Here is a 27487-nt window from a genome sequence, read left to right as displayed (position 1 = left end):
GAAAGCCTTGTTTTTTTTCTTCCTGCTTGAACAGAGAGAGGCAGATCTGACAGAACTTTTGATGAAGTTTATTCATTAACACCTTGTTTAACAAATTGTGGTTAAAACTGTGATTGGTTAGGAGAACGGTGATGAATTAAATGGACATAAGAAGTTAATATTTTTGTTACATTTCAAAATGAGCATGCTGTACAACATCTGGTATAATGAATCTTTTTGATACTTTATGTTAAACATGCTGGTTCATGGATGTGAATTCTTCATCATACATGCTGTTTGACCATAATGACAGAGTTGTTAAAGTCCCTCCCCCTACTTTTGTCTGCATGTTGAATCCCCGAGTAAGGGCTCTGCTCAAGTTTTCCAATAAAGCAAACTGGGGGAGTTAATACCCTACTCCTCACCCCTCATCCTTTTCAGCCAGAAGCCCAAAAACCTCTTTGATCACAACATTGCAGAGAGGAAAGACTTAAGCACAGGACTTATTTTTCAACCACTTAACAACATGCTTCCTTTTTAAAACTAAGTGTTTATACGATTGCAACTATATACAGTGGAGCAATCTCATTCTCACTTATTATTTTATTAGAGGAATCAAATATGTCCCCTGAGCCAACCACCTCAGGCCAAGAATATGTAAAAATTGAAGTGGCAGATATTTTGTAATTCAAAATTGAGGTTGAAGTCCTCTTTCTACTTACTTTCTTCTTTTTACTTAGAATATTTTTAGGAACATGTTTAAGCCAAAGAGACATTTTTTAAGACTTTTTGATTTTTTTTTAATAAGGATATAGCAAACCGTTTATCAAAAGAGATACAGCAGAATAAGTCATCTTCAAGCCATTCCCACAGGTTTTTAGACTAACTGTGCCCTGTTTCTCTGGTGTCTTTTCAGGACAGCACAGGGATGAAGCTGTGGAAAAAGAGGTGGTTTGTGCTGTCTGACTTGTGCCTCTTCTACTACAGAGGTGAGTCGGATTATCTCAGCTAACAACATACTACAGAAGCACCGCACCGCTGACGACAAGAGTGGTTTTCGATTAGTAGTTGAAAGTGCTGCTGTGACCTTCAGAGCCACAAGCTGTGCTCTTGGCAATTGTTATATACCTGAACACGAGTCCCCATGGTAAGCAGCCTGTCAGGACCAACTTGAGAGATGTATTAATTAAAATGGCTCTCCTCTTGTCAGATTTGCCACTTGAGCAATATTTCCCCCCCCCCAAAGCAAAGCCAGAGCTTTAAAGAAGGCTTGTAGACGGCGTTACTGTTGAAAGAAGGAACTGAAGTCATGAAACAAGTTTCCAGAGACGAGGCTCTTTTTATACAGCGGTTGCATCCTTACATAATTCTTGGAGTCATAAACAGAATTAATCTTGCCAGTATTTACAGATCCTCTTCTAATTCCACATTATAGAGACCGATGTCATATTAATAACAGTGATTACCCATCTGAGTATGTGTGGTTTTTCATGGTTCTGTAATTTATTGAAAGCAACTCATACTTTCATAACCAAGTAATACAATGTTCTATTTTATTTGAAGTGGAAACTTGCTCAAGTTTTCGATTGATCTGCTTTTTAATCTTAATTGCCACAAACACCTTCATTAGTTCTGGTCTTTCATGGTGTACTAGAGTGAGTCGCAGTCCATTTTAAGGGTTTTTCGCTCAATTATTTAAGTCTGGCTGTTTTTATGAACCTTCTTCTTTTGCTACTCTTACACAGTAGGAATAGCAAGTGTTTGATGTGATCTTTTTAATAAGCTGCTATTGACTGGGCATTTCAGCCTCTCTCATGTAGCACACATTCATAACAAATATTGACACAGCTGTGTCCAGAAAACATTTGAGAGCTTCCTTATTGGAAAAAAGATGAAATGATTACTTTGAATCAGTGAGGCTGTCAGGTAAGTATAGGCTATGAGTACTGTTAGACTGCAGATACAAAGAAACTCTAAAGTCCTGCCTGGCACAGGTCCAGATATCCTGATGCCCCCTGCTCACTTTATGCAGATACAGTCATCATTTGTGCTGATCAGGATGACATCTAGTCTGTGTTATTTCTGGTGTCTGCCAGTGTTGTTGCCTTCTTTCCGCCCACTGACTGACAAAAGGCACAGACAGAAGCGGACCCAAAGGCTTTATCCAGATGGACATGTTGAGAAATTGTATCCATCAGCAGAGAGTGCGTAGAGAGGTCACGAACTCCCCTCAACTAAACACAACTGCTTTCCGCTGTATTTATCCGACTATTAATTTATCAGACTATTAATGTCAGACCATTAATGTGCAGTCGGGATGTTAGCTTATCGGACTGTTCTGTAAAACCCTCTGTGTCTGGATGTTTGCTGAAAAGAGAGAGACATGCAGACTTGATGATGAAATAAATGTTGGGCAAGTAGACTGCAGATACAGATCATAGCTGCAGGGTCACCTCTAAGCTACCAGAGGATGAGCAGAGTTCAGTCACCATTTATTCCCCAAAATATTATTAACTATTCCAGTTACTACCAGTACAGTATGTGCTAAGAAACCTCTTTTGACTTTTACATTACATAATCTCCCCAGTCAACACAAGCACATGATGATTATGGACGTATACCAAGCAAGCAAAACAAATGTACATATGGGACTGCAGCAGCAGTCACTGATGTATTTTGCTTTCCTGCTCTGTTTAGGGTGAGAAGTGCAGATTGCTTGTATCAAATTGGGAGGTTAAGCAATTCTCTGCTTAAAACTCTGGACTCAATCTAATCCCCCCTGTGGAGAGAGCTCCATTGTCAATGTGGAGCCCTGTCTGCTAACTTAATGAGGATTAGAGCAGCCTAGCTGCATAGGACATTGAATCAATGCTCATCTTTTTCACTGATTGGACGATGTACCCTCTGCTCATCTAACCAATTCACACCTCTCAGTTTTTATCTTGCAGTCCACTTGGTTTGTTTGTGTCCTTTTTATGTTTACAAATGAGTGCTCTACATAACATTTTAGTGTAGTATGACAGACAACTTGAAGTTGACAAAACAAAAAAAGCCCCTGATTTGTTGACTTGTTTTTTCTCTTTAGATGAAAAAGAGGAGGGGATACTTGGCAGCATCCTTCTACCAAGCTTTCATATATCAATGCTGTCTGTGGATGATCATATTAACAGAAAGTATGCCTTCAAGGTCAGTGCACATTTTCATTCCTGTCAAACTTTGTTAGACTGCACATTTTATGGAGTACAGTTAGAGCATAGAAAGGTAAAGCAAGAGCTGAATTCACAAACCTCCCAAAAGGTAAATGTCATCACTGCTATACAGTTAGTAAGTAAGAAAGTAGTTTGAGATGTGGTGTTACTATTCACATTACAGTTTAACAGGACTCAAATGTTCCATGTTGCCAGCTACGAGCTTATCTACAATACTTTTTAAAAATAACATTTTTGTGCATGTTCATGTTTCAAACATTTTACACATTGTGAGTCAAATGATTGAATTGCCCAGTCCTAGAAGTAAAACGAGCCATTTTTACAACTTGTACTGCACATCACAAGCTGCTAATGTTAAGAAAGCAGAAGAGGCACTTACCAGCAGTCATATGTCATATGTGCTTGCGCTGATGGAGTCCTACTGGAGTGCTGCAATACTCTAAGCTGACAGGGAAACCCCAAGTTACAGGGCAACAGGCATATTTTATGGGATCTCAGTGGTGTGTACAATATTTGACTGTGGGTCCTTCATAAACCCAAAGAGACAACAAAGTTGTCCTGCCAAACACAGACGCCCAGGAGTCAGCTCAAGGTCTCTCCAACCACACAGCCCACTTCTTTTCCATCTTAGTCTCAGGCTGAAGGAGAGAGTTGAGGTAAAGAGAAGAATAGAGAAGCACAACCTCTTTAGTTTACAGTGATTCACTCGGGAGTGGGATGACCTTTTTGACTTCATATTTTTCATTCTAACCTCCTGTCTCTTGTTGTTTTGGCCAAAATGGCCATGTCATATTTGTTAGATTTATTCTGACGTAAATGGGGCTATGACAGTGCTTTTTTGTTTTTCTGACATTAGTAAACAGGATATTGAGGTTGTTCACTAAACATTCTGTTTTTCTCTTTCTGTGTCCGGCTTTAACAATATGTTGTTTTGTTCACTGAGAGGGATCAGACCCACTACGGAGCAATGTGTCTGCTATACAATGCACAGCATGGTAAGTCCTACAGTACTGTGGCAGATTTACTGCTCTAATCTAGTGGTATGCATGAAACTCTGGTGACTCATGGTTTGATTTATATGGATGGTGCAGATGCCCACAGCCAACAGCATACACAAACCATCACCTGGCATTTCTCACCTTTATTTGCTAAGAAATATAACATGCATTGAAGTCATTGTTACCTCACAAAGTATCCCGGTTGACTCGTCGCTTTCTCTTCTCTTTTTCAGGTGACTTTCCTTGTGTGCCACTCTTCCTGTCCCTGATCCTGTCCTTTGTCAAAACAGGCAACACATCCCAACATGCGAACATACTACTTTTGCACAGACACTGCCAAAGAAATGGAGTCTTGGATGAAAGTAATGACAGATGCTGCACTTCTGCATTCAGAGCCAGTCAAAAGGTTTGTAACAACAACAACAACAACAACGCTAATCTAGTCATTTTTGTAGAGAGCTTGTATTTTATTTGAAGTTAGGAGATTACACTGGGTTGTTTAGCCTTTGAAAGGAGAAAAAGACATTGGAAGAAGGCATTTGAGGACAATCCTAATGACTTTGCATTCCTTGGTTCATTTCTGAGTATTTCTTTTTCTTTTTTAGCATTTTAGCTCTAAGCAATTGCTTGTAAATCCCCCTTTAAGCCTGTTAAGTTCTTTGGCAACAGTTCAGCATCCGCATTTGACATCTCTTGTCTTTGGGAGCGTTCAAGAAGCTGTGGCTTTCTTTAATGCTATGTAACTATTTTTACCGTAAAAGTTTTATTACAGAGTAAGATAGACCAGAACGCCATGCGCATCGGGCATACACGCACTGTGAATGCGTGGTACAGGTGTTACAAGCGACGTTTGACAAAGATGTGCCGACTGATCAAGATCTCTGACTCATCAGGATTGAGTTTTTTCCTTCCTTTTTTAAAAACTGTTAGATGTCTGTCATTTGGCAGCCCGCTTTTCTAATGCCATCCTTTTACATGGGCGAGCAGAGGCGTAATAGTGAAGTGCTTTGTAATTACACAGAGCAGTAGAGCCTGAAATCCACTGAATAGCACTGTTAAATAGGACATCGTGATGCTGCTATAAGTCTTATCTAGTATAACAGCTTTATAATATCTATCTAGACTAAAAGCAATTTCTAACTCAATCTATTGTCTTGCGTTTTAAGCGCTGTATTACATGTGATCACAGTTTTATATATTTTCAAGCTGTTGAATAGCATTAAAAAGGAACAAGATACAGTGGCCTAAAACCTAATATGCTAAGGACCTTTTACCGCCTGCAGAACTTTCCCAAATGCTATGAGTAAATTCACATAGAGATTTCTCAAGGTCTAAATGTGTGCTCTACTGGGCTTGTGGAGCCACAGAGGGCTGGAGAAGACATTACGTGACTAGAGCTGCTATTTAAAAGGATCCAAGTGGAAACTCTGAAGGAATGCCTTTTCCTACTGCCCTCTTATTGCTAACCCAGTGAGCCCTGCTGCTGAGGGGAATTTGCTCAACTTTGAAGCTGTAACCTTGAGTCGGTCTAAGGTCAAGGAGTAGTGGTGTCTATTACCTTTGGAGACCTCCCAACGGACAACAGAGCTGTAGATAGGTCTTGGAGGGAGGAGGCAAAAGGGAACTGCAAATGGATTACCGGGGTCTGAGCACCACCTATGAGACATGCCCCGACAGAGGCAGTGTTTTATTGGAGATATCTTATTTCCTTTTACACGGCTGGCCTCCTCTGGCAGCTGGAAGAAACATTGTGCCCCTCCTCCCATTTTCTTTGCACTTTCTTTTTGTTTCAGAGCTGTCCCCATTAGCAGAGTTCACCAAGGTACTACATTAGGTCCACACTATAAATCATCTTTACTTGATATAATGTCTGGAAAACACTTTTTTACTGATGATCTGTGATACAGAAGAGTATCCCAGCTGCAAGTTGTGCCTAATAGAGTAATCATTTTACTGTCACTGCACAGGTGATCTTTTATGTTTTGTTTGCCTTTGGCTAAAACAGGGTAATAGATTGATCACTTTTTCTTTGCTGTTATCAGGTTGGACAAACTAAAAGTGGAGCAGTGTGGACCACAGGAGGTTAACCATGTGGCGAATCACAGGCCGCCACTCACACAACCGGAAATTCAGAAAAACGAACGCAACCGAGAGGTTGATTGTGAGCACACCGCAACAGTAACCTCCTCCACAGCAGAAGAGGAAAGGAAGCTGCGAGATGCTGAGCGCTACGGCTTCCAGAAAGACGGCGAAGAGCGTGAGCGTCCCCTGACCAAGATCAACAGCATCAAACTGCAGCCGGCTCAGGCAGCAGCCATCACGGCCAACATCACCTCAGCACGGACTGCAGTAGAGCTGGACGGGTCACACCGCAGCCCGCAGGTCAACGGGGCTAGTGAGCAGTGTCCAGCTAACGGAAGTGGAGTCCCTCCTCAGCGAAGTCCAGCGAACCATGAGCCGGAGAGAACCCTGAGTAGGACCAGCTCCATGCAGCAGCTGGAGCAGTGGGTCCGCACACAGAGAGTACGCAACCAGGATGATGACACCAGGAGGTTAGTTTAATTATATGGTATTTTGACATAGATTTGGGAAAAAAAGATATAATGATGTATTAATATATAAATATGATGTATATTTAATTGTGTGATCTCTAAATTTATGGGCTGCAAGAGAATAATTAATGGCAGTTGGCTGGCACTCCATTCCACAATGTCCAGCACAAGTTGTTTTGAGGTTATTTCACGAGAGGCCAGTCTTGTCCTACTTCGACAACCTAAAGTGGGAACTTGGCTAAACTTGGTATGATCTAAAAATGCTGATTCACCTGTATCTGAGATAGGAGGAATTCTGACTCAGGGTCTGAGCGCCTGCATACAGTACAAATGCAGACTCTAAATCTCTAAAGCTTCTTAGTCCCATTTCTTTCCTGAAACTGTTTTGTTGAAAGCCAGAAGATTCACACAGTCTGACAATGTTTTTAACACTCTTACATTGCACTTTTAAGTGTACCAGTAAGTAGAACTGGGGATAAACAATAGATGTGCAGACCTGTTGGCCAGAGCTACCGCCTGTCACTGACCCTGCTGTGAGAGTGTCATTTTTCATTGGCTGAGATTACACTTGCTCTCTCGCCGTGTGTGTCTGTCTGTCTGTCTCTCCATCTGTTTATCTATCTGACAGTTTATCTTCACCCAGCGTGTGCTCATGTTGGACACAGCTTTGCCTTTTTGTGTCCGCTCAAACCTTGTATTCATTCATTTTATTTTTAAAAAGACACAAAGATACACATCTGCTTTGAATAATACATGAAATTCAAAAGATTATCATTGATGCAACCACAATAAGACCTCTGTGCTTATTACCATTGTGGTCCTCTGTGATAAGCATGTACAATCCCTCCTTTCTCTCCCTTTGACAGTCTCTGTTTGTCATTACATGCATGTCCTCTAGAATGATGTTTAGTTTCCATGCTGTCACATGTCTTTTTTAATGCTGCTGGGTTTTACAGACCAGTGAGCGCCCTGGCCAAGATCTGCCAGAGAGTCTTAATAGGAAGCTCTCTTGATGCCAGCTGCACTGACTTTGAACCCACTGTGGAAGTGAAGCTTTTTAAAGCTTTGTTGTCTCTGGAAAGGTCTTATTTGTCCTGGGGGGGGGGCATAGAAACACAGATTAATATGCACACACTGTACCTCACTGTTGATACATACTGGGATTGATTTGGTTGATGTATTGTGTTATCTGGCCACATTTACAGAGTAAAGGGTCCACATGGTATCTATGTGGAGAATTAGAAGCTGTAAAATCAAAACATGACATTGCTTTGATGAGTAAGTCTGCAAGCAAGTTATCAACAGATGTTTTTGTTTGGTATTAATTAAGATTTGATTCCCTTTCAAACAGTTTTATCACTTGGCACTTGTCAGGTGGAGTCCATTCAGGACAATAACCAGACAGAAATAAAGAATAAAATAATTAAGTAGTTGAAAGATTATTAAACTGTCGTACCAGTTTACATCCTTTGAGAGCTGATGGTAAGATGAATAAGTAAGCTAGTGTTGCCCGATCTACAAATGAAATGAGTATCTCTGCTACCCATCTGTGTTATTATTAATTATTATTAGATAATTAAATGAATTACTGCATTATTTGACTTTTACTAACTGATGAATCTTGTGTGCATCAAGGGAATAAGATCTCTTCATTAATTCAGTTTTTTCCTTCTCCTCAGCATCACGTCATACCAGACGCTGCCTAGAAACATGCCAAGCCATCGGGTTCCCTATATGCCTGCTTATGGCGACGGCTACCGCAGCATGCCCAGAAATAGCATGGCACAGCGGGACAGCATCTGCAGCATGTCCCCATCGTTGTATGACCAGGCCCTGGGTCCCTCACCGAATGACAAGCGCCGCTCCATGCGCGACGACACCATGTGGCAGTTATATGAGTGGCAGCAAAGGCAGGCGTACTGCAGGCCGCCGGGACTCTATAGCAATATGGCCAGTCCCAAAACCATGATCAACCTGTCAGAACATGCTGCACAGAGCCACTCCATCCCCCCCTCGCCTTCCCACGGCTCCCTGTCCATGTACGGTGGCTACTCTCCGATGCGATCCTACAATATGAGCAGTGCCCGATCAGAGGTTTCCTCTCCCATCTACCAAAGAGACATGAGCATCGACAGGCGGCAAAGGCCACAAATCAATAAGGTCAGTTAAGGCGTATAGAAATGATAACAAAAAAAACACATAACAAAAAAACATATTTTTCACTTATCTGTATATCATCTATCATCTATTTATACTGACAGTTTTGATTTTATTTTTCTACCTTCTTAGATATTGGTGTCTAAGAATTTTTTGTTTTGTCTCTTGTTTCTCGAGTTGACTTTTTCATTGAACAGCCTTGAAAAACGCCATTTAAAGAATTCAATAGCAATGTCTCTTTGTAGAGTCAGAACATGTTTTCATTGGAACATTTTTTTTACTGAAGAAAGATATCCTTTGATAGCATGCTTTGGATTATCCAGATTCTGTTGTACTGTTTAATTTTGCGTTTTTGATTTGGTTTTGAGCTCATAAACAATTTGAAAAACTGACCAAATGTTGCAAGAGCTTAGTGAGAAAATGTGTTTTTTGTAATTTGGATGAACCCACCCAGAATGATTATTTTAGGCAAATCATAATAATGTAAATGACTGACCATGTAATTTTTAATTTGCTGTGTCTTGCAGTATGCCTATCCACCAGATAGGAGGTCTATGCCTGCAGGAATCCCAGTTCAGACTATCAATGCCCAGTCTCTCCAAGGAAAAACAGTAAGTCCTCACAATAGTCTGGGTCAGTGCACATTACTATCTTCTAACTACCAAGGTTTGGGTTTGGGTCACTCCCACTCCCACTGTAATACACCACCCAGTAATTTCACGCTTGGGTTCTAAATATTTATCCATTTGGATTTAATTGGACTTCTTTGAAAGACAAAGCCACCCTCCCTTTCTCCCTCTCCCTCCTTCTGTCCTTTATTTCCTTCCAAGAATACACAAATGAGACAGAATTTATAGAAAGAGTCAGATTCAGGCAAAAGTCAGATGTATGGTCCAAGTGGTAAGATTTAGAGTAGGTTCACTTTAGCAGCTCCTTAGACTTGCCTCACTCAGTGAAGATTTAAAAACCCTGTCACTCACATCTCTCTAAGCCAGATCAGGAATTTATGTCAGAGTTGTACAAAGTGCTCTGTCCTCATGGAGCTGGGAATGTGTGAACTGGATTCTGTAATAAATGCTAAACTGCTCTTCTGTCTTGAGTGGTCGAGCTGAATTTGCATGCTGCTGACAGCGATTGCACCTCGGGTAATCTCATGGTCCTGAGCTGCATGAAAACTCAATACCTGGATATAGCAACTGTTCACCTATTGGCAGCCTGATACATCTAAATCTCCTGTCCTGGTGTGTTCTCTCCTTCCCTCTCCCACTCCCCCTGTGGTGTGTCCCTGTTTCATTGTGGCTGTATATCCCTCCCTCCTTCCCTCCCTACCCTGCAGCCTGAGGAACTGACTCTGCTGCTGATAAAGCTGCGGCGGCAGCAGGCAGAGCTAAACAGTATCCGGGAGCACACTGTAGCACAGCTTATGCAACTAAACATGGATGGCGACAACCCAAAGGTCAGGCCCTCAGAGATTCCTCTGCAGGCGTGTGTGTTAGAGTGTGGTGTGTATGCCATTTTTGCCCACTTCCATTATCCATTTCGATCCAGAGGATTTTTAAAATGTATTTATTTGTGGTCTTCACACATGGCTGATTTGAGAAGAAAAAGCTGTAGGCACTTTCTCCGTAGAGAACCATGCTTTTGCTTTAAGTTGTCTAGTTATCCTATTTTGGGATCAGCTGGTTTGGTTTCAACTTTTTCCAAAACATAACGAAATGTCCAGTTATAAAACATTTGGGCCATTTCAGCTTGGCGAGCCATTGATTTTACTTCCTTAAAGGGTCGAGACAGATGTTAGCTGGAAAACCCATCAGCGAGCTTAAAGAGTAACCGGTTAAGGAGGTTTAGGCCACTGGCGTACGTAAATGTTAAATCAGGATTTTTACATTTTAAGTCTCCTTTAAGACGTCAGACTACAGATTTGACTGATGTAGGTCAACTAAGTCTGAAATGGTTGGTTTGAGGGATTTGGGTTTGTCAGCACTTTTTTTACCTACTACTCCACAATTGAAATGAAGAAATTGAAGTTTCCTGGTACCAACATGCAGCTGGTAGGAGGAAACTGCACTGACAGTAGCTAAACTCAGCTGCCTTATGTTCCCTATATAGTTTGGTGTGGTAGCACATGTCTATTTAGTCATTATGGAGTTCTGGAGTCTTTCATGTCTTTCAATACTTCATTCACCCTGTTGCTTTATACTGTGTATCACATCTGGTACATGACCTTTTTCCCTCACCTTGACTGGTCCTGCCTTTTTTTCCATCTGGTTATCTGGTGTGTGCGCGTGTGTGTGTGTGTGTGTGCGCGCGCGTGTGTGTATTTGAGAAAAAGTCAGAGAGAGGATGATTCTTCTTCTTCTTTGTCTTACTCTCCTGTTGCCTTTTCTTTCCTATTCTTTCTGCTGCTGACGCTAGAATGACATTCTCTCCCATCACCTCCAAAGGAACCTCATGTATTTGGACAATCAGGTGGGGTAATGCATGGTTGCATGGCCCTGTTTCCTGCTGTCATGAACTAAACTCATTAAATGCATCACTATTATTATTACTATTTAGTACAGTTCACTGACAGATACTTGGATTTCCTATTTGATGTTTAACTACTGTATCATATGTTTATGTAATGTTTATATTCTTGGTGAAACTGCATAGCATGAACCAATGCCACACATAGCATTTGAAGCCCAAAATTCAGCATAAATGTATATTCTTTATGATTATTAGTTTCTAGTGCACTGTGTCGTTCATAGTTACACACATAGTACATTTCTTAAGATAATTATGAAGAATACACTTTAGTTTAAATGAGGTTTACCTCAGATTTGTGTAACTACTGAGAAATATGTCATTTTGATGTCAAGTGAAATGATAAGGCTTCATTTATCACCCGCACATACAGTACCAGTCAAAAGTTTGTACACACCTTCCCATTCTCTTAAATGAGAAAGTGTGTCCAAACTTTTGACTGGTACTGTACATCCCTACAATAGCGCTTTCTACATTTGCATCATTATAATACATTAAGCTTTAACAGGAGCTTTTCCTTTTTAACAAGTAAGCGTCTTAGACTATTTCACTAGAATGTCTCTCTGATCCTGTTTGTAAGCTTCTCTTATTGTTAAGTATCCATCCCTGTCCTCTGTGGATGCATGTGTTGATGTTTGAGTGTACTTCATGAGAGAGCGCAAGCGAGGTGCAACAACATTGTCCGTCTTGTCTCTGAAGTGAAGCGCTGCTATGAACTGACACTTGCTATATTGCTCCTCTCCACACTGGACTAGATGAAGGAAAATGACCCTTTAATCGTCATGACTCACACTTTGATTGAGAACTCTGCCCCAAGGCCTCAACTTTACCAGCAAGTAAGGCCAGCCAAAGGCTTTGCTCCACCTCATCCTCACCAGTCGCTGTTGTTTTCTTTGGTCTGTTTTGTAATGCTCCTCCTTCGGTGTCCAATTCCTCATGGCATCTTGAGACTGGTCCCCCTGTATCGTTTGTATTGCCAGAACCAACTCATCCATTGCTTTTGACTGTTCTCTTCTTATTGTGAGAAGTCATGCCCATGTGGCCATGACTTGTGAAAGAGAAGTATGATGTGTATGCTTCACTGTTCAGTTCAATCCCTTCCTCACTCTCAGGTTTGTGCGTGGAGGCTGGATACAGTTTACTCTACAAGGTCTTATGTGTTTAAAAAACACTCAACTAGCTATAGGAGTGTCCTAAATCAAAAGTTAAAGCTGTGGCTTCACCAGCATAATTAAGTCAACAAACCCTGAAGATTTTACTCATCTTGTTTTGTCTAGTGCCTTAACTAACTGAAGGTTAGTGTGTGATTTTTCATGCAGAATGCGTTTCCTCTCAAGCCACCTGGATTTGGCAGGGGGACTCTAATTGGTGTGACTTAATTCTTTGTTGCCAGACCATTGCTTCTCAGTCCAATTCATTATTTTAATAATACGTCTTTTTGTGGAGAAAAAAGAGTGCACTATTTAAAGTCAGCAGGGGATTGTTTTCATGGTGTAATTTAAGTACAATAAAGTAAATCGATTTTCCCTTTTAGTTATTGGGATGCAAGAACATTTCAGTATGGTAAAACTGATGCCAACCCTCTTTACAGTTCATTTGGGGTCAACCAGTGCTGCTGTATGTATTTAACTCCTTTTGCCAGTTAGTCAAATATTAATCCTTACCAGATGTTAGGATTCAGTAGTTTAAAGTAACAGTGCAACATATTTGGAAATGTACTTACTGTCTTTCTTACCAAAAGTTAGATACTGCTTTCTTTGTGTACACTCATATCAATTTTTGAATGGATAACACAAATTAGATATAACGTGTTAATTAGTGAGCTTTAGAGATGCTGGTTAGTGGATTTGTTCAACCTATGGACAGAGCCAGGCGAGTGGCTAAAGTGATTTCTTGTCTTTATGCTAAGCTTAGCTAACTGTATCTTGGCTGTAGCTTCATATTTAGTGTACAGACATAGAAGTGGTATTGATCATCTCATCTAACTCTCAGCAAGATAAATATTCCTTTATGACTGCACTCACTTGAGCATCCTCTGTGGAATAGACTTTATACTTAATATGGCCAGAGGGCATATCTATGATGAAGATGTTTCATTTTACCAGTCTGGATCACTTCCCCCTCTCACTCCCTCTTGTCATTCTGCTGATAGAAAGGATAAAGAGGGGTCGACCTTGTGTGTGTGACGATGACATCACTTTGCCACTTTTGTGACCGCCTCACGAGGTGTAAAAGTGCAGCTGAAGAGCGCCCCACCCGCCCTCACCCCTTCACCTCTTCATTGGCATATCAGCCCGGCAACAGCTCCATTCCTACCTGTTCAGCCGCTAAAAGTCTGTCTTTCTCCTCCTCCCCCCCTCTGTCACTCCTAGTCCACAACACACAACACCACAACGAAGCTCCCTGAGCTGTGGGAGAGTCTGCATGTTCTGTGTGGAATGTTCTCAGGTCCCACCTGCTTTAACTGTGCGGTTCAAATGAGGAAAAAAAAAAAAAGCTGTTGAGAAAAGTATGTGTGAGATGGTGCAAGTGTGAGTGAGGAGCCTCGGTATTGGTGGAGTCTAACTGTATTTGGACGGTGACTAATTATTTGTGTTTTGACTCTGTTGGCCAGCAGGTTGAATTTGAAATGAAGCTGCTTTACAGGAGTTTAACAGGCTCAGTATTAAGCAGTGTAGCCTATGGACACAACCCCACTTATGATGTAAAATGGGCTACAGTTACTTCATTTTTCACCTAATATGAATATAGACTGACCTTATAGCATCCAATTTGTGCAAAAAGAAAAAACAATAAAGACTGGTGTCACTGTCCAAATAGGAATGGGCTGCACTTGTATTGTTTTTAATTGAGGAAAATGGATGAATAATGAATACTTATGTGATGAATTAATTGTCTAGAAACATGGGATCCAATGCAGTTCAAATGATGTCACGTCATTGAGTAGTGTGGCCTTTTATTTCTTTGACATATGTTGATAAGAGGTATTAATACAAGGGGAAAGAAGGATTTTTTCTTTTTCTTAGATAGCTGCTGATGCTACTTAAAATGCAGTAAGTAAAATAGTACAAACTAGTCAAAAGGTGCAGGCTCACATTAGCAATATGCTGAAGCAATGATTAGAGCTGCTTTTATCTGTATTTGAACCTGGATTGAAGTATTTAAATACCTGTTAGTAATTGTTGTGAGCATTCTGGGGTGCTGTATGTTAAAGCATTGGGTTAGTTTGTTATTCTGGGATTATTTTTAAGGGATATTGCACTTTGACTAAACAAAACACACTCAGTTGACCACAGCTACCAGACAGGCAGATTCCTTGGACCAATTAGCTGCAGAGCATGTCCCGGAGAACAACACAGTTGGTGAATGCGGCCAATGCGCTGACTCCAGAGTTTAGTAAGCAAGATTGTTTTACATGCCTTCCTCTTGCATTTCCAATAAAACCACTGTGTTGTGCCGATGGAGACAAATGACTGTGGGTGATGAAACACGAGGCACCAGAATCACCAGAGAAGAGGCTGTGTTTAGACTGGCTGCTCTCCCACTGTTGGTTTGCTAACTTAGATTGTCGGATTCAGTGAATATGAGTTTCTACCCAAGGACACATTTCTGTGGCTCAGTGAGAGAGCCTTGTCATGACACTGCATTAGATCTCCAGATTTTAATGTGTATGTGCATGTTCAGTGTCTGTCTCTGATGTTCTTTCTTTCTTCACAGCTGAACCCAGAAGACTACAGAGAACACGCCTACTCATGCATGCCAGAAGAGGTGGACATTGATGTAAGTTCAGTGTTGCACTCTTGCGTGACATGCAGCATGCTAAATTAACCTACACATAAAGGGTCAAAACTCATTGTTGTTCTTCTTGTCAGACCAAACTTAGCAGGTTGTGTGAGCAGGACAAATTGGTGAGCACACAGGAGGAAAAACTTCAGCAGCTCTACAGAGAGAAGGTGAGTAAACACCGCACATAATTACACATTTTCCCAGAACACTGTTAAAATGTCCTCAAAGATGTGGGGCCAAGTAGAAAATAAACTGAAAAGAATACACAGTTGACATTTGTGTAATATATGGTCAGCCCAGCTTTTAGACTGTCATCCAAAATATTTCTATTGTTGTTGTTGGACTAAATATAGTTTGAGCTCAGTTTATTTTGCACAAAACTAAGAAAGACCATAACCAAGCCACTGTAATCAATCATCAGAGTTTGTTTAGCCAGTCATAACTTCTTAACCAGCAGGCTACCGGAGCGTCCAAGCCACGTCATCTCTAGCAGACCGTACTGTATCACACTGTGTTCACAGTCCACAGGGTGTAAAGTTATGTGCAATGTTGAGAGGCAAGTTGTGTAGTAAAGACAAATAGAAAAGACTAGCAGCTTAGAATACACGGGTGCTTCTAAAACTGATCATTTTATTTGACTCAAATAAAAATACCAAAGGTCATCTAGTATGACTACCTGTGATTTTAATTTGATTATAAATTGAATTATTTATTTATTTTTTGGCCTGTTGAGACTAATTAAACAGCTTATAGAATATACTTTGGTCTCTAAGAGGGCCTGATGGCTATATGTCATCAATTTTATAGACTAAGCGATCACGTGACTAATTACAAATATACCAAAAAATAATAGACTGCAGCCATACTCAAGATTACATGAAGCTACAATTGGAAATATGGGAGAGGCTCCACTGCACATATAAACAATTATGACTTTGACAGCACACTGACACAAACGCAGGATAGGATGTTATGGATAGATGGATGTGTAGCTGCGTACGAGTGGAAGTTAGCTACCCACCAAGAAGTAGGAATAGGTGCATAAACAGAAAAGAGACAGTGTGAATGCGTTGGAGATTTTCCATATTTTTTTTTTTCCAGTAACAAATAGCTTATTTGCAAACATAACTAAATAACTGATTACCTGAATTACAAACCAGAAAAGTAATCTGATTACTCCAACACGTTACATAGTAATTCATCTACCACCAACACTGGTTGTGTGTTCCTTCAGCACACCCTGGAGACAGCCCTGCTATCAGCCAGCCAGGAGATAGAGATGGGCTCCGATAACCCGGCTGCCATGCAGAGTGTCATCCAGCAGAGAGACTTACTGCAGAGCGGCCTCCTCAGCACCTGCAGAGAGCTGTCCAGAGTCACATCTGTGAGTCATGCAGTACATGCACGAGCACTCATAAACATACAAACATATTCAATGGACCCTGGATGCTTGAGTGTTTTAAGATTTTTTGCTTGTTTGTTTTCATTCACAATGTGTATCTCTTCCAAACCAGGAGTTGGAGAGGTCATGGAGGGAGTATGACAAGCTGGAAGGAGATGTGACTCTGGCTAAGAACAACCTGCTGGAGCAGTTAGAAGCGCTGGGAAGCCCTCAGGTAGGATCATTCTTAAGACTGAGGCTGCACTGCTTTAATCTTGCACTGCTTCTGCTGTCGAACACTGGCACTGTTGGAGTACATCTACTGTACAGCTTCAAAGAAAACTGAAGACACGACAAATTCCCTTGAATACGTTGTCATCCTTTTTGTAGACACTTTTTTTTTTTTACTTTGGTGAAAAAAATAAAGAAGATTTCTTCTCTCCAGTGCTCTTAGCTGAATGTAGTGGGAGGTAACTGAGAGATCAAAGCGACAGATTGAGTGATTGATGACTGTAGTGATGATTGAACAGGTCTTAATTAAGTCTGTCTTTTATCTTGTCCTTCATCATGGGAGAGGTGTAGAGACACAGAGAGAAACAGTTCTTCAAGCTATTCCTGGTTTAGTTTGAGTCTGAGTTGGTGCTATTTCAGAGTAGAGAAGTCAGAGGGCCAGCAGGGAGTCTGGACATCCTCTTCTTAAAGTCATTCACTCACAGACAAACCTGTCATCAGTAAGAAGATAATTATGTCTCCCTTTCTTTTGCTCCTTTGCTCTCTCTCCATTCCTTCTTTGTTCTTCTCTTCTCATCTTCCTGCTCTGCTGCTACTGGTCTGGGGCAAATATTTCTCATATTTCTCATAAATAACAGCTTAAACGGATCATTATCTGCACTGACTAAACACCTTAGTAGATGCATCATCTTTTTCTTCCTGCATCTTGCTAAGTCGAATGAGTTCATCATCAGGCAATTCTGTATTTTCTGTGTTTGCACAGACTGAGCCTCCCAGCCAGCAGCACGTCCACATCCAGAAGGAGCTTTGGAGGATTCAAGATGTGATGGAGGCCCTCAATAAAAACAAAGCCCAGAGAAGTGCTGCCGATGGAATGAGCCTCTATGGGCCCAAGAGCAACTTCAGCAAGCACAAAACCGAGGTGAAGCACGACAAAGTAGAAACGCTAGAGAAACAAACAGATTTACACCTCTGCAGTGTTGTATCTATACGTTGTTTGATTGAACAGTCAATCAAGGGGAAAGTAACAGACAGTTTTGATAAGTGATGGAGCATGATATAATGTGTTGTTTTTCTCAGTTTGATATCATTGTCCTTTGAATATCTTTGGGCTTTGGACAAAACAAGCAATTCGAAGACGTCACATTTTAGGATGTTTTCATACCTATAGTTTGTTTCCAAATCAGTGGATTATGTGCAGATCGATGTCAGATGTCATTTATGCTACAAACAAACTGTAGCAGAGTATGTCTGTAACCAGACTGAGACCACCTTTTCAGCAAGGTCTTGGCCTGGTTGTTTTGGTCCACATCTGAGTTTGATTGCTGTGTTCATACCTGCCCAAACGAACCGCACCAAAGGGGTCAACGCTCTGGCGGTTCGATTCAACCGAACTTAACAAGGCAGGTGTGAAAACATCCCTATAGACTAAATGATTAACCCATTAATTTAAAGAAGTCATTGACCATTGAAGTAATCATAGTTGCAGCCCTCAGTTCTCTACCCAGACCTGCTGTAATCTGAATGAGCTTTAGTTGTGTTAAAGATGCCAGCCCTGCACATGGGCAGAATGAATGGTGGTATGTGAGTGGATGTGTCAGTCACCCTGTAACAGCATGTGAAGCTTTCTCTGGCTAATCAGCTGGTTTGCCCATCTTGTGGGCCAGAACTACTCTGGACCAGATGGCGGTTGCCCTGGGCGTGCGTGGTGGCGCCATGTGTCACCTTGCTTCGTGTCCCATGCCCTGTGTAATCCCCAGGAGGAGGACTTGGTGCCCCCACGGCCACCCTTACCCGAGTCCTACGAGCCCAACCCCCCCACCGTGCCCCCTATGCCCTCTCTTGCTGGTGTGCGACCTTCATCAGTCCACAGGCCGGAGGACAGGAAGACAAATCACAGGAATGGCACGCGCAGCGTAAGCTTGTTGACCCGTTGACCTCGTGGTCAACCCTGCTTTCAGCTGTCATAACTGTCACTGCCTGCTGTGAAGATTTTTTCACTTTCATTTTGATGGACATTTCATATTTTTGGTTGGATCAAATTCCTTTATTTCTTTGATGCCATACTCATTCCTCATCTTTTACTTTTGGATGAAGCCTCATCAATGTATTTTGTTTTCTGGTTTTAAGTGAAATGCTTTGTTTCTTTTTCTGTGTTTCTCTGTGTGTTAAAAGCTATTTTGTTGTGTTTTGTCCTTGGTTGCAAATTAGACCGTCGGAGTTTGAATGTGTTTGCCTGCTGCCTACTTTTTCATTTGGTTGTAAAACAGTGTGTTTAACTGCATAAACATGGAGAGGTTTTTTTCAAACTGTATACACTGATGTGCTAAAATTGCTCAGTTTGTAATTATTTTATAGAAAAGTGGTGCCATTTTGCCTCTGCCTTTGAAGTCATTCTGTAAGAGAAAATGTTACTTTTTAACACGCTGATATCTCAGTTTGGAACCAAACTCTCCCTAACCATGAATCAAAGCTGCTATGAATGTGTGTTGAACTTGTTTCATTCTCATTTTCAGGGTCCAGACTACAGGCTGTATAAGAGTGAACCAGAGCTCACCACAGTAGCGGAAGTGGACGAGAGTAACGGAGAGGACAGATCTGAACACCCATCTGATCATTCTGGAAACAAAGGTACAGTAATGTACTGCAACACCAAGTATTTTAATAACAGAGATCTGTGTTCACTGTGTTCCAATAAATAATACATTTGTTCCATTTTGTTGACACCAAAAAAAAAGTCAATAAACAGTCTAATGAAAATGTATTATTGACCATTTAACTAGTTTCTAGCATTGATAGTTACCATGGTTACCATGGCACATTGACACAGAGCATAAATACAAGGTCAGACAGTTTTCTCTGGGCATATGGTGAATCAGCAACCATTATTTTCCATACAGTGGTTGCCATGGATATAGCAGCATTTAGACCTGCATTTGACTTGACTTACACTGTAAATCACAATCCTGCTCAGTTATTTACGAGGTTAACAGTATGCCAGTGCTTTGGTAACTTAGTTCTCTTATTAACTCCACTTTATTTAGACATCACAACACATTATCTCTGATAACTAGCTAATTGGCCTGAATTTGGTGAAACAGCTTGCACAGCATAATTCAGGTGTTCTAAAGTTGAACGATTACACTGTAGCTCCACAATCGTTCCACACCGTCACACAATCAATACTTGCCTGCAAATGCTGCTGGAAATACTTCTGGGTAGAGTGCACTTGATGCTGGATTTTATATCCCCTTAAACTTGCACGTCTCACATTTTATCCAACAGGCTTCAGGAAATATCACCGAACTGCTGGGAATACTGTATTTAAATTATATTCAGGGTCCATTTTGTTATATTTCGACTGTAAAGAACTTTGAAAACAGCTGTACAATTTACCATTCTTATACTCAAAGCACAAGCTCACAATAACAGTTCGTAACATTGGTATTTTTTGTAGTGTAAAGCAAGTGCTCTATTAGTGAATTAGGGAGTTTACTCACCTCTTGTCTCTTTTACCTACCAGGGATGTCCTACCCAGTGGGCATCGTCCCACCTAGGACCAAATCTCCAGTGCCTGAATCTTCCTCCATAGCTTCATACGTTACCTTACGAAAGAGCAAGAAGCCCGACCCCAGGATGGTGAGTGTCTGGACTTTTAACCGCTTGGACCACCAGATTCTCTCAGATACAGCCGTTAGTTGTTTGGTACTAACTTTAAAATGTACATTTTCCAGGACTTATTTTCTTATGTGGCAAACCAGACATTTTGTATCCAAGCAGTATACAAACAAATAAGAATTATTATCAAATTACTCTGCTTTTCTTTTTATGTTGTCACTGTGAGCCTCTTGTGGGCAGCAGTGAACTTCCAACCGCTGAACTTTCTTGAATTGTTTACTTCCCTCTTAAATGGTTGTTTTGGTTGTCAGACTGCAGGTTTAAAACAAACATGTGACAGGAGAGTCCACTCATCACACAACCAGGCTGTGACTCATATTCTAAAAAACCAGGCTTTCATAAAATAAATGCCAAGCTTGGTTTATACAGCTTCCAGCCTCAAACACTATCAACTTAAATACACTAACCATGTTATTAGTGCACCAAACTGCAGGGTGTGTCCTGTTTTTAGTGTGTCTGTGTGTGTTTGTGTTTGCAGAAAGATTGACATATAGTATAAATGAACCGAGATGAACTTTGTGAAATGTTAGCATGAAGGCTTTGGTCTATTTTATCCATATAGCCTGTGGTAGTAAGAGAGAGTGTATCACAGGCCTGTAGAGTTAGCTTAGGCCATTGGATACCAGCCTCTTGAACAATCTGAACAGTGGAGGCAGCATCCCCGGGCACTGGACTGCATCCAGCTCTCTAAGCCCCTCCAGCATGGCACAAACCTGAGAGTGAACAACTTCTCAGTTCACTTCACATTATCAGCCTCTCCTGCTCAGGCATTAACAGGCCCCCAGTCTCTCTGAGTGCACCCATGTGTGCTAGCAGGAGCGTGTGAGTGCACAGCAGCCAGTCAGGTTGTTTCCATATGTGTTTGCACTTGTGCTCATTTTGGTTCTGAGCAAGTGAACATTAAAGAGTCATTTAACAATCATTGTGGTTATTATGTCAATGGTGGCTTTTAACTGTATTTAAAGAAACAAAACGTTTTTCCAGTACTTGTAGAGATAAAAAGCAGGTCTTTTTCTTGGACAAGTTTAGACTATTTCCAAAAATACCAAATATTCACTGCAAATGCCGCATCTGACCCGACCACATCATGATGCCACTTAACTGTGGTTCTGCACACTAAACATTGACCATAGTGTGATTTTTGTCCTAGAGTTAAATATCTGATAGTGAAGCTAAATTATTAATTCTGTTGGCCTTCATGCGTGCCTGTGGTTGTCCTCTCTGGCTAACAGGAGCGTCCACGAAGTGCAGTGGAGCAGCAGCTGTGTGCTGCAGAGACTGGCCGGCCCAGGATGAGCGTAGAGGAGCAGCTGGAGAGGATCCGCCGCCACCAGCAGGGTGCACTCAGGGAGAAGAAGAAAGGCCTCAGCATCCGGGGTGGCAGCCAGGAGAACACACCCTCTCGCAGCCACTCATTTAATAAAGATAACCATTTCCGCAGCATGCAGGTATTGGGACACCTGACAGACATAATTCAGACACTAAGGCAGCACTTACATTCATAAAATAGACTGAAATAAAATCCTGTGATGTGACCCCTTTTCTGCACTTTTGTCTTTCTCATTCTGGGTCTTTCCTAGTCCCAAATGAGGCGCAGAGATGAGGTGATGAGCAGTGACATTCTGGAGCTGGAGGCTTCACTCAGGCAGCAGGAGGTGGTGAGGGAGCAGGAGACGCCCGCTGAGGAGATTGCCCGTCTGAAAGAAGCCTCGCAGGCTGACCACTTTAATGTGGACCGAGAAGTAAGACACAGCAGTTGGCTGTCTTAGTCTTAAGACCAACAGGGCTAATATTTTCACAGGCAAAATACTGAGGAAATGGTGATAAACAGCACATCGAGTATTATAGATTTGAGTTTTAAAAACCAAAGCAAAAAAACTAAATGTTATAGATTACAAGAACTAATTGCATGAATCTTTCATCTAACAGAATATCACTAATAAGTGAATGTTGCTGTGTGTTCATTCAACTCTAAAATAGCCTCCTAATAGATGCTGATGATTATTTTAATATCTGTTATTTGTTGTTAAAATTACTTAATCTGCATAGTTTTACACTTTAGCTAATATCTGTGTCCTTTTCTACATGTTTTTTCATTAATTTGTCAAGCACATTGTATCTGATTCATTTGTATTAAATGTGCAACATAAAGGTATATGAAGTACTTTTTCTTTGTTTCTGCAGCTTTCTGTGCCTGACAAAGTGCTGATTCCTGAGCGCTACATGGAGTCAGAACCGGAGGAGGCACTGAGCCCCGAGCAGGAGGCTGATAAGCAGAGAAAAGTTGACCGCATCAAAGCCCTCATAGCCAAAAACAGGTGAAGACAGTGTGATGATCTGTCAGTATCAGTAATTTATTAATGTGAACTAGGTCTGCTTGGGCGCTTGACATTAGATAAGGATCCTCTGGAGATATGGGTATCTGTGCAGGTGAGCAGTGATATTGCACAGCAGATGTCATCCATGAAATTCTTTTAGAAGTAAGGGGTAAGTTTGAGGTCACGGCAGGACACTGCCATAGATGGTTCAAAAGGAGCCACACTGCCTACCTTCTCTTTCCATGCATATCAGTGCCTTAGATGTGAAGAAAAGTCCACGTTCTTATCTCCAACCAATGTGACATTTTATTCAAAATGTCATTCTCTTTGAATTGATTTGAAAGACATAGCTTGTCTGTCCCTAGGTCATACATTTATAATTTGTTTGTATACATTTAAAAGATGTACAGTATATGATACAGACCTTTTTGTGTGTGTGTGTGTGTGTGTGTGTGTGTGTGTGTGTGTGTGTGTGTGTGTGTGTGTGTGTGTGTGTGTGTGTGTGTGTGTGTGTGTGTGTGTGTGTGTGTGTGTGTTCCCAGCATGCAGAATGTGCTGCCTAGTATGGCTTTAAGCCCAGAGGAGGAGGCTGAAGAGGAGGTTACCGTACAGGAGAAAGAGAAGATGATTAATATCTCTTATGAGCTGGCAGCAGAAGCCTCCAAACGCAGCAAGCTGGTAGCAGGTACATCTCTAGAGAGAGAAAAGGGAGGAGGTGGAGGGGACTGAATATAAAGAACGCATGTTATTAAACAAAAGCTAGTGGGATCCTGTTTTGAAAGACCTAAGCAACCTTATGTTGTGGTTCCTCAAACTGCAGCTGTTCTCATTATGCATGTATTAAATCATTTATCACAGTCCTACTCACTCTTCATTAAAAGATAGGTTCACATTTTTCAAGTCTTTGTACATTGAAACAGGTTTTGCTTAGTATAATCATTCCTCCTGTTTATACTGGATATTAACATGCAGCCAGTAGAGGTGATGGGGGACAAAATAAACATTATTCTGAAGATATTAAAGTTTATCTCAACTTAAAGTAAGGCTTTAGCAGTATGAGATCAAGTAAGCATCTTCCAAGGTTAGTCTTTTTAGTCCAAAATGTATTTATTTTTCCCCAAGAAGTGTGTTTCCTGAGCTGCAGGAGAGGGATTATAACTCAAAGAGGAAAGATCTTACTAAAATAACTTTGTAAGATACTCTCTTGACTGGTTTACCTCAAAATGCTGAAGCATCATATTAACTTAATATATTAGTAATGCATGTTTGCACAGAATGAGGATTATTGAATTTGTATCCTACATCAGAAGTGCATTAGTGAGATCTTTTTATGGACAATATGAGCAGGAGGAACAATTACAGCAAGAAAAAAACTGTATACTGCATGGGTAACTTGCTATTACTTCAAGACAAACTTGAAAAAATATGTGAATACATATCCTTTAATTTATTTGACTTGAGTTATTTATTCCTGTGTTGTTTTACCATTTAGTCAGTAGCATCTGATGTAATTAGTTTTTAGTCATTTTGTGCGTGTGCCTGTTCACCATGTCGTTCTGTTTTGTTGCAGTGAAAAGCCTGTCGTCTTCTTCCCCACCCCTTCCACAGTCTCCTAACACACCCCCTCAGCTCACTGATGGTTCTCACTTCATGTGTGTGTAGTAGCACCAGTAAGGGCTTTCATCAACCTGTTTTGTCCATACTCACAATGCTAAATTGTTATTGGTGTTTGAATCTTTGTCTCTGGGGGGGAACATTATTTAAAGTATGGATGGGAAACAGTTATGGGGATGGGTAACACTTATTTTTTTCACATTTTGCAGTATTTGTTGTTGCGAATTGATATTTCTCAAATTACTCCAACATTGACTGGGGAGTGTAATTTGATATTTTCCCTCATTGGAAAATTTCACCTTTTCTTTCTGCAGCACAAGCTCTGGCCTCAGTGAAAACGTACACATGAAGGAAACAGCAGCGGAGGTATAAAGATGCTTCTGAAGACTTCCCCAAAGACATCAGCACAAGGCCAAGTTCTACAGAGTGAAACTGCCTACTCCACATTCAGAGGTCTTAACCTCTTACTTCTGTATGCTCACTGTGACGTCTTAAGCTCCTATGCCACCAATAACATTTCTTTCTCTGTGATCGGCCCTCGTTGGGTCATTACACTCTCCTCAAGTGAGCGAGAGGATACAGCTTTGATACTGTCATTGCAGTTCTGTTTTACTTTTTCACAAGGTTACATTTGTTTTTATTATTTATATGGTTTTATTAGGTTCTTGTTTGAATATGGGTCAACATCGGTGTGAATATCAATATGCATATATATGAGGCTAATGGACTGACCTCTGTTATGAGTCTAAAGGCAAAAGGTTTTGGGCCATGTCACATTTTCCACTCATGTTTCACCACCTGTTCAAATGGTTTTAAGAACATGTTTTCACATCAGTTTAGTTTATTTAAGACTTTTCTAATTCAGTTCAGTTGTTTGTCAGACATCGGTCATCAACTAACCATTCATATTTATCCATTTATTGTAAAGAACATTTGTCAGTGGGAACGATGGGTATATAAGAGATATAGATTAGACACTTAATGCTGCAGACTAAGATTATTTCTAATTTCTCCTGTTTCTGGGTTGTAATTAAAACTTCTGCAGTCCCTGTCGCATTGTTGCCGACACTTATGTGAATGTCCTGGCTTAAGTCACTCTATATACTGTCTTTTTTTATTGCTGAGAGATATATTTAAACTGAAAGAAGGAAATCTGAGTTTGGATCTATTTTATGACGATGTTGGTTTGGAGTCCTGGAACTAAAAGGAAAAAAAGATTAGCACATGTAAAAAGCAATAATAAAAAAAGAGTTTGGGTTCAGGATGATTTTTTTTGTGTGTGTGTGTGTACAAAGTGTAATTACCAGAGGTTTACTGTGTATATAATGTACTTGGTACAGCAGGATGGGAGGATGTATTCCACATGTGGTTACATTCTTGATTTGATTTGCAAATGTTCATATCCCATCTGTTTTATATCATGTTAATAAATGTTGCTGTTCTTAACAAGTGGTTGCATGTGTGTTCTTCACTAGACCTGTAGTCAGCTGTAATGAACCCGCTGAGAGTAAGGCCACATACACCTACTCACGCATGTTTGTCAACTCAAGGTCAGCTTTGTCCTACAATGTGAGAACTTAACTCGAAACTGAATTATTTTTTGACACAATATAGAAAAGCTTTCCCTAGATCTCTACATTTAAACCATTTTGATCATTTTCTGCTTGAGTAAAGGATTCATAATGGAAAAATCTGTTCTATCAGAAATAAACCAAGGTAAATGAGTCTTTTGCTGGCTACAGACAGGTTTATCTAGGTTAATTTCACTTGGTCAAGCTGGTTTAAGGTTTCAGCAGGCGTGTCACCCAGTCTAAATATAGAGCTATGGTTCCCTCTTGTGGTCATTGTGCTTCAACGTAAGTCTGCTTAACTTTGCACATTGACACGTGTGGTTGTAGTGTTTCAACAAATTCAAATTCACAGAAGTCAAGTTTTAAGAGGTTTCCCAGAAGAGTGTATCAGCATTTTGCAGCTTAGTTTAGTTTCAATTTAGCCTTTTTCATCTTGAACAGACATTGTCAGTGTGAAAACAAACCCTTGCCTCTTGTTTATCGTGGGATAACTGGGCTGTTTTAGTACGTAGACATTTAATAGGAATTCATATTGTTTGCAAAGTTATCTTAGAGCTGTCAAATACGTCAAGATAGATTAAAATTAATTAATTCCAGCTCATATTTCTTGTAGAAAATCGACAAATTATTTGTCAAGTAACCGAAATGTATTCGTATACACAACAAAGGCAGATGGGGGAATTATCCATATTTCCAAATAGTTGTTCTGTCAATTGTGTTCATGGCTGGATTTGTGATTAACCACGGATATAAATATTAGCAATTAAACTGTAAAACTCCCTAGTTGATCAAAAAGATGAAACTGAACAAACTTAAACTAAATAACTGTTATTATCAAGGGTCTCTCTGAAAGGATATTGGGCCTTAAAGGTGCAGTGCATAGAATTTAGTGGCATCTAGCAGAGTGGAAATTAATATCAGGAATATAATAAGTATGTTTTAATTAGTGTATAATCATCCAAAACTAAGAATTGCTGTGTTTTCATTAGCTTTGAGTGAGCCCTTTATATCATGGAGCTTGATTGTTGCACCACCGTATTTGGACAGTAAGCCACATGGACAAACCAAACACTGGCTCTAGAGAGGGCCTTTTATGTTTTTCGCAGGTTTTGTGGCCTCCATAGTTTCTCCTATGCACTTGTAACTGAGGGGTAAGGGCCAGAGATTACAATCCACGGAATGATAAAGAGAACAGGATACAGCATGGGAGATGGGGTCCTGTTCATTCCTATGAAAATTGCTCAGTAGTGCATGAAGCCAAAAAAAAACAAAAAAACAAAATACTTCCTATTGATAAGAAGTTACCTGGATGAAAACATACTGCTATGCATTCATCGAGCATGCTCAGTAGAGACTTACAGGTAAGACAGATAACTTCCAGTCTAGCCCTATAGCTAACCTGAATGGGGATAAAACAATTTAATTGTGCGGTTCTTTTTTTGTCTTATTGGTGTCTCGTTAAATCAGTCATGTACACACAGCACTGT

General features: G+C 40.6%; 1 protein-coding gene across 5 annotated transcripts in view; it reads left to right on the top strand.

Moving 5' to 3' along the window:
- Positions 1-25872, top strand: part of LOC133982571 (pleckstrin homology domain-containing family A member 5-like) — an 83289-nt gene extending 57417 nt beyond the window's left edge. For 3 of the 5 annotated variants that reach the window (XM_062421639.1, XM_062421641.1, XM_062421642.1), the window contains 19 exons: positions 896-968; positions 3065-3165; positions 4477-4592; positions 6229-6738; positions 8418-8898; positions 9423-9506; positions 15139-15201; positions 15294-15374; positions 16442-16591; positions 16722-16823; positions 17583-17741; positions 19336-19450; positions 20343-20458; positions 21730-21945; positions 22078-22239; positions 22682-22815; positions 23358-23500; positions 24386-24485; positions 24744-25872. In XM_062421639.1, coding sequence (XP_062277623.1) covers positions 896-968; positions 3065-3165; positions 4477-4592; positions 6229-6738; positions 8418-8898; positions 9423-9506; positions 15139-15201; positions 15294-15374; positions 16442-16591; positions 16722-16823; positions 17583-17741; positions 19336-19450; positions 20343-20458; positions 21730-21945; positions 22078-22239; positions 22682-22815; positions 23358-23500; positions 24386-24477 — 2898 coding nt within the window. In that variant the 3' untranslated portion in view covers positions 24478-24485; positions 24744-25872. Of the gene's footprint in view, positions 1-895; positions 969-3064; positions 3166-4476; positions 4593-6228; positions 6739-8417; positions 8899-9422; positions 9507-10231; positions 10352-11310; positions 11365-12176; positions 12258-15138; positions 15202-15293; positions 15375-16441; positions 16592-16721; positions 16824-17582; positions 17742-18579; positions 18736-19335; positions 19451-20342; positions 20459-21729; positions 21946-22077; positions 22240-22681; positions 22816-23357; positions 23501-24385; positions 24486-24743 lie in introns of all 5 variants that reach the window. The other 2 variants (XM_062421643.1, XM_062421640.1) reach the window with 2 other exon arrangements.
- Positions 25873-27487: the final 1615 nt, after the last annotated feature.

The sequence above is a fragment of the Scomber scombrus genome, chromosome 6 (assembly GCF_963691925.1).
Source record: "Scomber scombrus chromosome 6, fScoSco1.1, whole genome shotgun sequence".
Taxonomy (NCBI): domain Eukaryota; kingdom Metazoa; phylum Chordata; class Actinopteri; order Scombriformes; family Scombridae; genus Scomber; species Scomber scombrus.
The sequence above is the reverse complement of the archived record's forward strand: the minus strand, read 5'-3'. Positions and strand labels throughout refer to the sequence as shown.